Source organism: Apium graveolens, chromosome 1 (genome assembly GCF_009905375.1).
Source record: "Apium graveolens cultivar Ventura chromosome 1, ASM990537v1, whole genome shotgun sequence".
In the NCBI taxonomy this organism is placed as follows: domain Eukaryota; kingdom Viridiplantae; phylum Streptophyta; class Magnoliopsida; order Apiales; family Apiaceae; genus Apium; species Apium graveolens.
Genome location: NC_133647.1, coordinates 87,019,758 through 87,035,301, shown reverse-complemented (window position 1 = coordinate 87,035,301; position 15,544 = coordinate 87,019,758). Strand labels below are relative to the sequence as shown.

Sequence of the window (15,544 nt, the reverse complement as noted above, 5' to 3'; positions counted from 1 at the left end):
ATATGACCGTATTTAAATACGACCGCCTCCTGTTAAATTTAGTTGTGCCCTTAAATTCAACCGAAAGTGGTTGAAATTGATTACGATTGTATTTATACATTTGTATTTAGTCTTATTTTCTTATAATGAGAAGATGAAGCCTAAAATTCAACTACTAAGCTAACTCCCTAAATTTATATATATATATTTTAATCCAACACCTCTACAATGAAAATATTTTGCTTCATTTTTCCAAGGTTACATATAATTACGGTTGTGTTTCTTATATATACATTTTAATCTAACACCATACAACCGTATATGACTCATATAATTACGGTTGTATTTCTTGCATTTTAATACTTTTTAGCGCATGGAAGTATGAGCTTGTAGTGATGTTGGGTGATGGGAGGTATTATCAACAGTTATCTTTTTTAAATTATAAAATATTGTTATAATTTTAATAAATTTAATTATCAAATATTGAATTAGGTAATTTTTCCCTCTAAAAATATGATAATATTTTACACAATTAAAAATGGCTTAAAACATTATGTATTTTAATATGATAATTAAAGTATACTTACGAAATTTTCAAGATAATGATAGTATACTGTCCGATCAGAAATACTTAACAACAATCAAAAGGTAAAAAGCCGAAACCAGTAAAGTTTTTTTTGTTGGTGAAAAATGATCAAATATTTATTTTTAAAAAATTGTGTATCAAGTACTTCAGAGTTATGGTTCTACACTGTACTGTACCCAACAGCGACACACTATTAACCCCTCCACTTCCATGTACTTCACCCCAAACATACCCTAACTGTACAGCTTCAACATTTACGAAGTATTTGACCCAAACCTGTACATTAAATCAGCCCTTCCTTTTCAACTGTCCCCTGACATGAACATTAAAATCTACACTTGTTTTATTTAAACCGATGCTTCCCCGAGCTTAATTAGCGTACCTATCAAGAAATTTTATTGCATATTTATGGTCACCCTTTAAAGCATGATCAACACTATGTTCTAGCTAGTTGTAAGTTAACGTTTTCTAGTAAACTCATTTGACAATTTCATCAGAAAAGATGGAAACCATAGAGCACCAACTAGTGAGTGTGAATGGCATAACCATGCATGTTGCCGAGAAAGGAAAAGGACCCGTGGTCCTCTTCCTTCACGGCTTCCCTGAACTTTGGTACACATGGCGCCGCCAGATCCTAGCCTTTGCTGCCTTAGGCTATCGAGCTGTTGCTCCCGATCTTCGCGGTTATGGTGACACAGATGCTCCGGAAGCAGTGGCAAGATACACTTGTCACCATATAGTGGGTGATGTAGTGGCTCTTATTGAGTCATTTGGAGTTGAGAAGGTTTTTGTTGTTGGACATGACTGGGGTGCCATGATAGGGTGGTACTTGTGCCTGTTTAGGCCTGATTTGGTCACCGCTTTCGTGTCGCTTACTGTGGATTTCCGGCCAAGGAATCCGAGGTGGAAGCCTGTTCAAGCAATGAAAGCCTTCTTTGGTGGTGACTACTATATGTGCAGATTCCAGGTCAAGGTTTCTCAATTATATTTTGACATAATTTGGTGCATGCTGTCTTATATATTTCTGCTACTATGCTTTTAAATACGTACTTTATAGCGTTGATGATTTTTTTGGGGTGCAAAGTAACAGTTCATAGCATATATATGGTAAGCTTGTTTAAAGTAGTGACTTGAAAGTACATGGAATTTAGTTAGATCCGGTACCCACAAATCAATTATTTCTATTTAAGTCGATTCTGCTTATGCTAGCTAAACTTAAGAGAAGAGGTGATTTCAATATATAGCTGGGATTAATAATGACTTGTATATTTTTAGTAGTTGCACACTAATATTGGTCTACGGACTGGGGAGCATATATATGTTAGAGAAGCGGAAAGAAAATAATTGTGGTGATGATGATGCATGTAGGAACCTGAGATAGAAGCTGAGATAAAGAAGTATGGAACTGCAAACTACATCAAGAAAGTCATGGCTAGTCGCAAACCAGGGCCTCCATGCTTGCCTAAAACAAACCCTTTCGGTAATCCTGATACTGACACTCCCGTGGCATTGCCTTCCTGGTTTTCCGAAGAGGATCTCAAATATTATGTCAACAAGTTTGAACACAAGGGCTTCTCCGGGCCACTAAACTACTACCGCACGTTGGATCTGTAAGGACTAATGTTCTCCAAGGCCATTAATCTTAAATCTAATACTGAAGCAATATTATTATCTTCATTATAATTTTGCAGAAGCTGGGAGTTGACAGCTCCATGGACAGGATCAAAAGTTAAAGTACCTGTTAAATTTATGGTCGGAGACGAAGATGTGATTTACACGACACCGGGAGTCAAAGAATACGTGCACGGTCCAAGTTTTAAAAAGGATGTGCCATTGTTGGAGGACATTGTTATACTGGAAGGAGTTGCTCATTTCCTCCACCAAGAAAAACCAGAAGCAGTCAATGCCTACATTCACAATTTCATCAACAAGTTCTAATCAATATAGTTAGCTATATAAATAAGTCCCCCCACCCTCCTCTATGCGACAACTTTGTTTAATTATTACTTCCCTCTTATGAGCCAAGTTTTACTACTTTGTTCGAATGTTTGGTGTGTAACAGCATCTGTTTGTTTTGTCAAATATAAATAAAAACAGATAAATATTTGAGTTTTCTTTGCTGGGGCTTTATAATATAGCCTCTTTCGATGCACTTTTACATGATTAAAGTAGTATAACCCAACAAAAGCTAGCACTGGATAAACTCACCATAAGAATAGCCACAAACAATGCAGAACATTTTTTTTTTTGCAACTAAACATAAGATTGATATTTTACAGTTAAATAGACTCGAATCAAAACTGTTTTTTTGAATTAAAGAACACTGCATCATGTCAACATATAAATGATCAATTGTCATAGTCCAACAAAGCCAAATCTAAAACTGTAAGCCGAAAAGGTGAAGCATACTCCCCAGGACAGTAGGTGCTTAAGGTTCATACTTCATATGCATTACATATTTATACCATACATTTCAAAATCAAAATTTAGATTTAACCCTACAACAGGGTGGAACAGTTTGTTCAGCAAGGTTCATGCAATTTGTTCATTTTTCAGGAAACAGTTTTAAAAAGGTTACCGTCAAGCAGAATATCCCTCTCAACTGTAAGGGAACTTGCACAAGTAGTGCATTATAAGTAATTAAACTGAAAGCGATTCAAAAGTCCAGAGATGCTACTCTATCCTTCCATTTGAGCTCCATGATAGCCAACTTATCCATAGAGTTTATAATATTAACCTCGTATACTGCTTCCAGAGCCTCGAGGCTTGTTACTTTATAATGCTGAGTAGCAGCATCTTTCTGCAACATTTCAGCTTCATCAACAAACTTGATGATCTTCGTGTCTATGGCTTTACAAATATTCTGAAGCCTGACTATCTCCTCAGAGTTATCCTTCACTTGCTCAAGTTCTCCTGCATTATCCTTGTTCATCATTCCAGCTGCTTCACGATATGTGACCTGGGCACCTATTGGTTCATTCTTTGCTCGAAGTTCAACTATCTCAGACGTCATGAATTCTTTCTCCTTCTCCAACTTCACCAGATTATCTACAACCTGCTGATATTTGCGCAACATATTCGTTAACTCTTCTTTCTCCTTGGCCTTGGCAACAGGCAAGAGCATGCCTCGAGTTACTTCCCTATTAAGTTCATAAGCTCTGCTGGTTAAATTCGGTAACTCCCAACGGAGGGCTAAGAATTTCTGATGTAATCTTGAAGGGATCCTCCGACAAGCCAGCAAACCGTACAAGACTTTATTGAACTCTAGGTAATTTGATTCCTCAGCAAGAGCAAGAAGGCGTCCAGACAAATACTTCTTAAGCACCTTATCGTATTCCTGGATAATCTGGTTATCCAGATGAGAGGGAGGAGGAAGGGTCTTCAATTCATCATACTTGTTTCCTTGTACTAGGTCTGCTAATTGTCTAAAGAACTTCACTGTATCGACTGAGAGGGATGTGGATATTTGACTGCAGAATTTCATAGTATCATCTGAACAAGGAGCTTGTTGTGTGTAGCTGATAGCATAAGAAACTTCCTGTGTTGAAGAGGAAAAAGATAATGTATGAGGGAAGAGAGCTATAGCCAACTACGACAAGCAGAATATACATGTAAGATTGTTAATCACCTCAGAAATCTTAGGTTCCTTTTGAATGTCTCTTTTACTGGAGGTATCATCATGTATAGGAAGCCTAAGATCCATGCTCCCGCCATTCTTAGATAAATTCAAATTGCTAGATTTTTCGATACCTGAGGGCTTCTGGGTAGACCTCACGAATGTCTCTTTGCTACTTGAAACGAGAAAATCTGTCACTGATCCCAGGTAACCTGGACTGGAGCCTATATCCGCACACTCAGTCTTCATAGGCTTACTGAGAGTATGACAAGACGAGTTCTTACTCCCAATGCTACATGAGGATTAGAACAAGCAGTAACAGCAGTCTAAGAGCAGTTACGATAACTGGTACAGGTATTCTGAGAGTGACTATTATTTCATAACTGAATTCTACTAATTTTGTTAAACAGAACTAGAAGACAAAACAAGGAAACAGATTTATATATTCTTTTTATACGAAAGGCCTTAGCTTTTATACATAAGAAAACTGTCCACGCTCCTAAAATCTTGCCTAGGAAGGGCATCTTGATGTTGTGTCTCGACCAGTCAGCAATATATAAGCACCCTAAATCTCAACCTCGTTATGATGCTTTCGGGCAGAAATAAGGTATGAATGTGATGGATTTTGTCAGAGGAAGGTTTTATGAAAAGGACTTGCAAGGATCTTATACTATTACATTCTAACAGAAATTTGATATTATTATAAGAATTTCCACAAAGTTCTTGACTTGATTGTAACTACAAAATGCAATGTGAGAGATCGAACAAATTTGCAAATTAAAGACGGGATCTTTTCCATAGCTAGGAACCGAATTATAGAGCACATCAAGAAGGAAAGAGGTATATGATGAAGGTGAAGGATATAAATTATCTTACTTAGTAAACTCATCCAAGTCATCTAAGACCTTTCGCATCGCATGAAGAAATAATTTCTTCACCTGTATCACGAAAGCCCACAAAAACAATTATTTGACAGTAAAAGTAGACACTCCATATATTGTAACAATAAAGAGGAAAATGACATCAAGCACGCATGGTAATCAGCTTTCCATGCATTGCAAAGAAATTAATGTAAAAGACCATCACATTATTGATTCTTCAATAATGAATTAGCTCTGCCTCGCCTTCCACGCATTTTAAGCTTTCATTTGGCACACACTTAACATTGGCCTTCACATGATATGTGCACTCACCCCTTCCTCATCAGAATATAAGAAAAAGTCTCGATGGCTAGAAAAAAATTATCTCACAAATAGCTGGATGGTAGAATTACTACTGGAACGATGAAGAAACCATATATATTAGAGAAACGAAGAGGATAGTTTACCTCTAACTTGTCTTCTTTGGCCCTATGGCTCTGGGGAAGGACACGAATTTCCTCTGATAAACGGATGCACTCGTCAACATTTTCAGGTGACACGAATCCCGTTGAAACTGTTAGACATGACTATAAGGAATTGCAAACAATTCAAAGATGTTTAGAAGATTAGAGGTTTGGTAAACAAGGAATCTGTATATTGTTACAAACTCACACCATGGTTCAATTACATGCCGAGAAGCTCACACGAACAATTGACACTGTCATGGGGACGACTGGTGTCAATCATGACATTAGCATACACGGTATGATAAAAAAAATTATAGTATTATATTTAAATTGACAATTTTCATAAGAAAACAATATCAAATCCCTTTTCTTATTTACCAAAGTCATTAATATTTCTGAAATCAAGTCTGGCGAAGGAGGATTGATACACTATCATCACGCAAGAAGAAAAGGTTTACAAGAAAATGTACATTCCATGATAGAACATTTGTTAATTATAAAAAAGGTGTTTTACAATCAAACTCACTTTCAAATTTCTAACTTGGCAAGGACAGCCAGCAGGAACTAAAACTGCATCTCCTACATTTTGCACCACAGTCCATGGTTCAATTCCTAGAAAAGAGAGGTTGAAAGCAAACTATCATAAAGCAATTTAAAGATTGATACACCAATCTACATCTGAAATATGAAAACTTGCCATAATCCTTCTTAAGCCTTATCTTATGCTTCGTGCTCAAGTAGAATGCCCTATCATGAATGGGGTGAAAAACCTGTAAAAAGGATATTCTCTAATCTTCATATAATTTGATCATTAAGAACGTCAGAAGAATACAATAAATTGCAATATGAGTGACCATGTTAGCATTAGGGCGTATAATAATCTAGATGTCAATAAGGCTGTTGCCAAAATTGAGCTAAATAGCTAGTTATTTTTACCTGACTGCACAATACTACATTAAGGACGTAGCACATACCTCAAAAATACTGAAGATATAACAAGTAGGCGTCTACAAGAAACATTAAATATCCTCTGATTTCATAAAACAGTCAACCAATGTGCAATTATTTATAGGTTTCCTTTAGATGTTTTTTTCAGTGAAGTATATATGTAGTACATGCCAAATAAAGTGAAAACTATATATGCAATTCTCTTGTTCTAATACCTAAAGGATTTACAAATATTACATTATTAAATTGCTCCCCTAACCCCCAGATTATAGAAGGTAGGGTAACTAAGGAAGCTTTACGAAAGTCTCCATAATACCAAATACGCCAAGCAATGCCATCGGTAAATAAATAACAATTCATGTCTTCCAGCACATGATACACCATGTAATAATGCCAAGTCTACGCTGCTGAAGCAAGCACCAAACTCCTTGATCTTCAAAGGACTTGTCCACCTCCCAAATAGTGTAGTGAAGAAAAAGATCAAATGACTACTAACAAACTTTAAACAAGTTTTTGAATTTCCAATGTTTCAAATGGACAATAGATATGACATGCATAATAAAAGAGAAAAGGGCCAAGATGCAAAAGAGAATACTATTCAACAATTTCCATATAGTTCTGCCTCTAACATTGTCATGTGTGAAGGAAATTAGGAATATTAAAAGAGTACGGGCAAGCTCCATGCAGCTTCTCTCCCGGTAAACATCTTTTAGCTTATCTCCCAGTAAACATCTTTCAGAAGTTGATAAAACTCGCATTCCCTTGATAAAGTACAGGCTTAAAAGGAAACTGGATAGCTGAAATATTTTATTGCATTTGAACCTCCTTACTAATTTTACTATCACTATTCTACTAATTTCACTCAATACCCTAAATAAGTACAATAATAATAATTTCACAATTTTACAACAATCCAATATCGGATAGGTGCTGGACTCCTTAAAAAATATCATGTCCAAGTGAGATGCAAACAAGAAGATAAAGCAAAAGAGAGCTTAAAAATTTTGTTGGAGATGCATCATCTATGAAAAACCTACCATAAAAAATTATAGAAGTACCTGCTGCACTGGCAAACAATATATATGCCTAAACTCTTTGAAATGTTTTGTAAGATATTCTTTCAACTTGGGAGCATCTTCCCTGCGGTAGATGTCCCAAAGAGCACCTCCCTCTGTATTTTCTAATTCTTCAACATCAATATTTTCCATCGCCTCCACTCCATCCGTGATCTGGCCATTTGTATATATTTCTCTTTGATCTTGAACACAGTAACTTTTCTTCAACTTATTTATCTTGGCAAGCTGTGAAGGAGTAACTGTCACTTCTTTAGCATGTGTCATCACATACACCTGTTACAGGACACGTTATTATTGTAAGAGATGATCACCACAAATAACATTTTCACTAAGTAACTATAAAAACATGTGACAGGTGCACGAAGGTATCTTCCTTAAGGAACACTTAATGTTATTGACTTCAATTACCTATAACTTTATGCCCAAAAATTATATCCAACACTTTGTTCACATTAACCCAAAGAAACAAAATACAATGAATGCAGTATTGAATTAATAAACAGAAGCGTGTCGAGGACTTTAAAGTATGGCATACCGCATCAGACTCACAACAGTGGATCTTTGTTACAGAGTCTCCACGTCCTAGTTCGTGGGCAAAGCCATAAGACACATACATCTTTGGCCCCATATCTGGCTTCAAATAGTCATTAGGTAACTTCACAGAAAGATTTAAGTACCCACTGTGTGGATGTGTATATTCTTTGAAGGGTAATGAAGTAATGTACTCAATGTTATGGCGTGGTAAATGCTCTTCGAATAAACCAGATGGGGGCCAATCATTCAGCTTCAGCATTTGCGGCCAATCAGACTTGTCATGTAGCCCCTCCATATAGCCTTTAAAAAGTTTCTTTATATTTAGCTTCACCTACAAGACAAAGAAGAAATAAATTATATGTTCAAAAATTGATACATCGGTACATGTATACAGATGTATGCTAATGTGTCTGTTGCATGTGCATACTTTCTTATGAGACGTAAGATGAACATAACTGGCAAATGTCTGCTTCACCAAATAGCCATAAAATGAATACAAATGTTCATTAATAGTAAAAGAACAAGAAGATTCTAAAATGATACAAGGTTCAACTGTCTGTATCGTAAATAAATAATAAATTTGTATAAATCAAGATGCACAGACTAGTATAAGTAATTAGATATTTCACAACTATCTTCTAAAATATTTTTTATCAGACAGTCACATTAATTAGTTTGTGTGCAGCTAGTTCTTTAGTATTTATTAGAATAGACTGTCATGATAAATCAAAAATTAAGGACCATAACAGTTGATAATATTTACTGTGCTGGAGAGCAGCATTTCCAAATCAGCATACACCTGATGCCTGTGAGTTCTGTAATTATTAATTAATGGTTTATTTAAAAAAACAAGTATCAACATAGATACAGAACTCTGATCACCTCGCACCAATCGAAACAATTAAGAGCAATCCCATAAACAGGCTGGGACTTCATCTCTTGGATTGCTCGTGACATGACCTCTGGTTCCCAGCTTAGGCCAGATGTAGTGTCAAGCACATTACTTACAATCACTGGTTCACCTTTTGACCAGTGGGCCTGAAAATGCTTCGAGTCTCCTGCTTGAATGTCCATGGCACTTGGATAGTACAGGTAATTGTCATCTGAGTTATGTCGAGAGGCAGCTTTTATAGTATTTTCTTTGACAACGTTGTCACAAGACAAATTGGAGCAGGAGCACCATTTTTCAATATTAGGCATGTCCTTCAGCTTATAGAATTCATATAACTCTTCAGCTTTTGCTAACATGCTTAGGACCCAATTGTCTGGTAAGACTTGCTTTAATACTAAAACTCCTTGACCACAGCCACCCATACTCTCTGGTGGACAAAAAATGTTGCCATGCTCATCTATTTTCCAATCAGATTCAGACTTCGAATGACATATATCTTCTGTTTTAGCAGGCGTGCATTTAGTCTCTCTACTATTAGAAAATGGAGAAGTTTTTTTACCATGCATATAAGCCATCCCAGGGTTTATATGCTGCATAATGACTTTCTCCTGACTTCCATGCAGAGAGCAGTCACGCAACTCCCGGCAACAAATGAAGCAAAGATCATACAAGCAATTTGCACAGCTCCTATGGAAGTCAACGATAGAAGTTTTGCAGTTATTGCTGCATTGGACATGTAATGTTATGGAATTAATTGTGATACTGAGCAGATGAATGCTCTCAAAAAGTTAGTAAAGAATCTAAAAACCTACCAATACAATCGGTCATCAACATCACAGTTTGCCACTTGCAGTTTAACCTCCAAAAGTGATGATCCTTAACATAACAAACATAGATCAGCAACCATTTATATTGGCATCAGTGGCTGGACATACACTGGACCAGCTTTAATAAAACATCAGCACTAAAGTTATCCATTGATATCAGCGAGTAATATATTCTGCTATCAGTAAGCAAGTACAAACAGTAATGTAGCAATGGAAACAACATAACTAACTTTTGTGCTTTAACAATTTAATGTTATTCTCATCATGTTATCTGAAATTGCAGTGTAGGTACAAGTATTTCTATATTATCTAGTACACTATTGTTTTTCAGCAAAGTATGACCAGTACCTTGAATCTTCGCCTCCATCTCCTTTTCCCAAATCTGCTCCTCATTAAACCGTCTCACAAAAGGGAGCAGTAGTTTAAGGAGATATTTCGAGTACTGGAGTTTATCATTTTTTGTGAGATTGAATTCAAATCTCGTATTGTCCTAAAACAACCCATGGAAATATAAGTGTAATGATTACAAATATATTACCTAAACATCACAAGTCTCATATACATTAACTTAACGATCAATCAATAACAAAAGTTAAGATGCTAAGGAAACACACATTTAATGGAAATTCTAACCGCAAACAGCTTGTGCAATTACAGTTGTCTCGACAAACAGGACACGCCATTATAAAATCTTCCTCGTTCATCTGAGGATACCTGCAAAAGCAAAGGAAGGGAAATTAAATTTTGAACAAATGGAAAACGAAATCACAATGTGCACCCTCAACATAATAAACAGACTGCCCAATGATTCCAAAAAAAATATTCAGATTCTAAACAGATTCAGAATACTAACTTCTTCATTTTCAGAGTAACTATAAGAACATATATTTTTACACCTCAAACTTTAAATCTACTGAAAAAGATTCGCAATGAAACAGGAAACAGAACTACAATTTCCTCACCTCCAATTGTGTCATGTGAAAGTCCATACAACTTAGGATAACAAATTCCGAAACATAAACATTTAAACACACAAATGGAACAAGTTGTACTACAAACACAATTTAGTACGTTAATAATCTACAAACGCTTGTTATCGGCTAAAATAACAAATACAAAACACCATACGATATAATTTTATAAATTAAACATTATAGGATTCACGTTGCATCTAAATTCACCAACAATACCTATATAATTCACTCATTTTAAGTTCGCAAGCCTTTACACACACACACACAGAGAGGGAGAGAGAGAGAGGGAGGGAGGGGGGGAGGGAGAGAGAGAGAGAGATTACCATTGAGTAACACAACGGAGACAATAAGCCCTCTTCTCACACTTGCTGCAACAAAAAACACGACCGTAACTAATCCGTTGACACTGATGACACCGTCTAGATTCACTACTACCTGATCTCCCCTGTTCATCATACACACAACATACAGTACAAATGAAACATAATTACACATATATTTTTTCTTCCAAATCATAATTAAACTACACATAGAAAGCAGTACAATATGAGTAACAATGATATAAGGAGAATGATGAGAACACATACAGCAGTTGTACAATATCTACGCTTAATTGAAGCTGCTTCAGAGCTATTGGATTCATCAACTTCTCCATTTTTGAAGGTCGTGTAGTCTCGTTTGGTAGCACTACAATTGTCCATTATTACAGTCACTAGTTGAGTTTGTGAGCTCTGATCCCGAGATGAGATGTTTAAGTGCTCGGTCCTAAAATATACAGTACATACATGTTTACTTATATAGTTATATTTGTGTGCATGCCAAACGTGAACCTCGTCTAAACCAATGTAATGTGGGACCCTTTGATAGTAGTTGCACGTCTTTAGAGAATGCATGTATGAAATTAATGGTGGGAGATGAATAGTTGTGTCATTTTGTTTTAAAGAAAAAGTAGGTGATTTTGCCTCGCTTGGTGCTGTGCATCGTCTTGTACATTTTTATTTTCTTAATTTAAAAAATTGTATACGAAAACTTCCGTAGTCAGTATAAAAAAAATTACTTAAACAATTCGTTCAAAAAATTATTCACTTTTATTTAGATAAATAATAATAACAATGATTGTAGAAAAAATATGAAAATAAAATATTAATGCAATGTTAATGTGAATATTTAATTGTAAAAAATTATATCATGTCTTATTGGCAGAGGTGGTTAAACCGACGAGCCATTCAAAATTTCGCAGTATATTAAAAAGAGCCGAGCGCGAATTCAATTTCTGTAAATCGGAACCGGCCCGTAACCGTAACCGGCACGGACCGCCCGTCTGAAGTCTGAACCGCATGATCCGCCTATCACATTCTATTTCATAAAAGTTTTTTGTCTTCTATATTATCTTCATTCATTTTAGTTTGTGCAACTATCTAACTTTTTTGTTTATTAAAAACAATATATAATGCTTCTTTATATTAATATAAATATAATACTTTGTTTTCGGTCAGGGAACAAGTTCACCCTGCTCCTGTGCACAGAAGTGGGAGCTTCTCTGATTATCCGTTTACAAGTCAACTTTTTTTTTTTTATGAATTAAAAACATGTAATGATAGCTTATAAATAATTTTAAATTAACTTTTAAAATAGAAATCGTATAACAATTTCAATTATTTATTTAAAATTCACAAATTAGCTTCATTTAACGCTATACCCTTTATTTTAAAAATAATTTTTAATCTTTTATCAAAATTATTAATTTTTCAAATTCAAAAAAATATTTTAACATAATTTTAAAAATCACAGTCACAGTTTTTGTTTTTCAAATTCATTTGAATTTGCACAATTATGTAATGATTTTTTTTTTGCCAAATTTAAAGCAGATTTCATTAATGACTTAAATGAAATTCAATCGGAACAAACCCCCAACTGATCATGCAACCAGGTTGAAAAACAAATAGAGCTAAATAATTAGCCATTTTGTTTCCAGATTGCTTAACAAACTGAATACAAATATTCTGAAAATTAAAAATGAAGGTAATGGTTTCCCGGACAATTCAGCACGCATCTCCCCCGAAAACAGTAGCTTCACAATTGACCCTCACATTAATTCGATTGATATTGCAATGTTCAGAGGACTCAGTTGCAACAACGGAGTTTAGAGGCCTCATATTATGAACAAATATTTTTTGTGAGAGGTGAGCACATGTGATTTTCACCACCGTTTCAAACGCACTCCAGCTATCTACTTGCCGGACACCAGCTATAAACCTGCCGAAAGTGTTGTTGATTCGAGATATCCAGATCTCCCAATACACCATCCAATTCATTTTCAACACAACCACCACATCGCACAAACCGAGACACATCGCATAAAGCGAGACAATCAAACACACAAATAATAACTTAAACAGAACAATACGAAAAAACCCAAAATTCAAAAATCTCGGAATAACACCAAATTGTAATATGTTGTTAGACCAGAGATTTTGAATCCAAAAACTGAATTTTATTATAAAATCCAAGCTCTTACCTTAGTAGATCTGAAAACTAAAGTGAAAAACTGTAATGGATTTTTCGAGTTTTGTAAAACAAATCTCGATTTTATTAAAGAAAAAGTGAATAAAAGAAGAAGATGAAGATGAATATGGAGATAGAGATGGATATAATGGGGGCAAAAAAAGGTAGGACGGCTAGGGTTAGGTGAAGTTAGGGCGACCGACTCTCATGCGTCACAATTATGTAATGATTAGTGTGAGAGTTTGACATATGAGTCACAGTCATAGCACAGAGGACATCTTTTTAATAAAAATAAACTCGCCATTCGGCTCGTTCCGCACACCATGACTCGCCACGTGTCGGTGAACCGTAAACTCGCCTAATTTGCGAGCTGTTCATGATTTATCATTTCGTATATTTAGATCGACCTGGCACGGACCGTTTATTTACAAACCGGCCTGTCAAAAATTCAGCACGGCACGCTCGTCCCGCTCGTTTCGCCACCTCTACCTGATCAGTCCATATTTATTAATTAAATTTAACCGCTCGTTTCGCCACCTCTACCTGATCGGTCCATATTTGTTAACTAAATTTAACGTAACAACCCAATTTAGCTATTAGGATAGAAACAAGCAATTATAACACTGGTCATAATATCTCCTAGGGATAGCTATCATGGCTAAAACAGTGGAAATAGATATTATATAAAATTTGTTGAATTTCTAGAAAATTTTAATTTAATACTATTAGTTATAATGGTTAGCCATCTTTAAAAAATATTAATTATTATTTTTAAATTTTAACGATTTTACCCATATCTTATATCTATATTTCGAAAAAAGGTTATAAATGAATTATTATAAATATTTTTTAATATTTTTATTTAATACAAGTGAAAATAAAATATACAATTAATAAAAAAATTTGATATAATTATGACAATCTAAACATCTGAAAAACTAGTTAACAAACATTATCTATATATTATAAAATATTTACTATTTTTTATTATAGTCGTTTATAAGTAATTTTTATATATACATAATGTACACTAAAATAGTTATAAAATGTAATTAATAAATTTAGTTAACAATGAATTTTTTTATAATTTTATAATAAAAAAAATTACACTTGACATTGAATAAAATTAAATATTATATTAAAAAATAATACACACACAAATATATATACATATATATTATAACTATTAAATTATAAATATATATATATATATATATACATACATGTATACTCACACACATAACAGGTTATAGCCAGAGAATACATTAATTTTAGAGGGAAATGACGTGAATTTAATATAGATGATGGATTCTCATTTAATAGCGTGATAATTTCTCGTTATCTAAAAAAATTGTTAACAGATGTCTGCGTTGGATAAATTCTTTTTTATATATTAGATATATTTTTAAATTTCAGCGTTTGAGATACTCTTAGTAACTACAATTATTATGCATAATATTTGGTGCTTTTTTATATCTTCTTCTCAAATTTGAGATAATCCACCTCCTTTCTCTCCTTTTCCGATCACCTCCCATCACTTCATCCTTCCAATTGTATCATAAATAGGAGTAATATTTTTTCCAAATTCCTCCCATTCTATCCTTGTTCCCCTGGTTAAAAAGATAAATAATTTCAAAATACCACGTGTCATGTTTTATTTGGTCATCATCCAATTTATATCATTAACCCCATGCATTTATATTAATCTCACCAATCAAAATAGCTTAAAATAACATATCATCCATATTACATCATTTTGAAATAATTTTGTGTACCCAATATGGGATTTCTAACGCTACTCTTCAAAAAATTATTAATAATTGTGGGTGAACGCTTGTCATATGGCAATGTCCTTCCACGTAAAGCATATGAGACCAAAAAAATGCTCAAATTCATCTATATATTCTTAAAGTGTACTCCTTAATTTACCCATTTTTCAAATGGATAATTTTTTTTACCCATAACCCATATTAAGTATAAAATCACTATATCCATAGATATATCCACAAAATTTACCCAATGGGTAAATAAATTTACCCATGACTCATATTAAGTATAAAATCTATATATCCATGGATATATCCATATAAGTTTACCCATTTTTTTACCCATCAAAACACTAAATATGAAATTTTTTTGAATTTTAAAATTTAAACATCTTATCAAAGGAAAGATTTGCATGATTTTCTAACATTTTTTACAACACTAATTCAATGCTAATTATTGGTTTCTTTATTCTCTCTCATTCTTTGCAAGCATGACCTAATCTTAATGACTACT

The 15,544-nt window shown here is 34.2% G+C and overlaps 2 protein-coding genes across 5 annotated transcripts; one reads left to right on the top strand and one right to left on the bottom strand.

Annotated features, from left to right (window-relative positions):
• The first annotated feature begins 918 nt into the window (after positions 1-918).
• On the top strand, positions 919-2,680 carry LOC141664910 (epoxide hydrolase 1-like). The gene is made up of 3 exons (XM_074470872.1): positions 919-1,532; positions 1,934-2,175; positions 2,257-2,680. The coding sequence occupies exons 1-3, from the start codon at positions 1,068-1,070 to the stop codon at positions 2,501-2,503; spliced, it is 954 nt and encodes a 317-aa protein (XP_074326973.1). The 5' UTR covers positions 919-1,067; the 3' UTR covers positions 2,504-2,680.
• Positions 2,681-2,901: 221 nt separating this feature from the next.
• Positions 2,902-11,545, bottom strand: LOC141664888 (lysine-specific demethylase JMJ29-like). Of its 4 annotated transcripts, none has more exons than XM_074470849.1 (14): positions 11,347-11,545; positions 11,083-11,204; positions 10,400-10,499; positions 10,134-10,275; positions 9,771-9,834; positions 8,949-9,681; positions 8,068-8,397; positions 7,515-7,805; positions 6,206-6,278; positions 6,035-6,120; positions 5,509-5,628; positions 5,058-5,119; positions 4,194-4,473; positions 2,902-4,103 (listed from the first exon to the last, which is right to left on the bottom strand). In XM_074470849.1, exons 1-14 carry the CDS (start codon positions 11,458-11,460, stop codon positions 3,222-3,224), a joined length of 3,399 nt encoding a protein of 1,132 aa, XP_074326950.1. In that variant the 5' UTR covers positions 11,461-11,545; the 3' UTR covers positions 2,902-3,221. The 4 variants fall into 4 exon arrangements, with proteins under 4 accessions (XP_074326950.1, XP_074326955.1, XP_074326963.1 ...); XM_074470854.1 differs by having other exon boundaries at positions 4,194-4,437; XM_074470862.1 differs by having other exon boundaries at positions 8,949-9,645.
• Between the last annotated feature and the right edge of the window lie 3,999 nt (positions 11,546-15,544).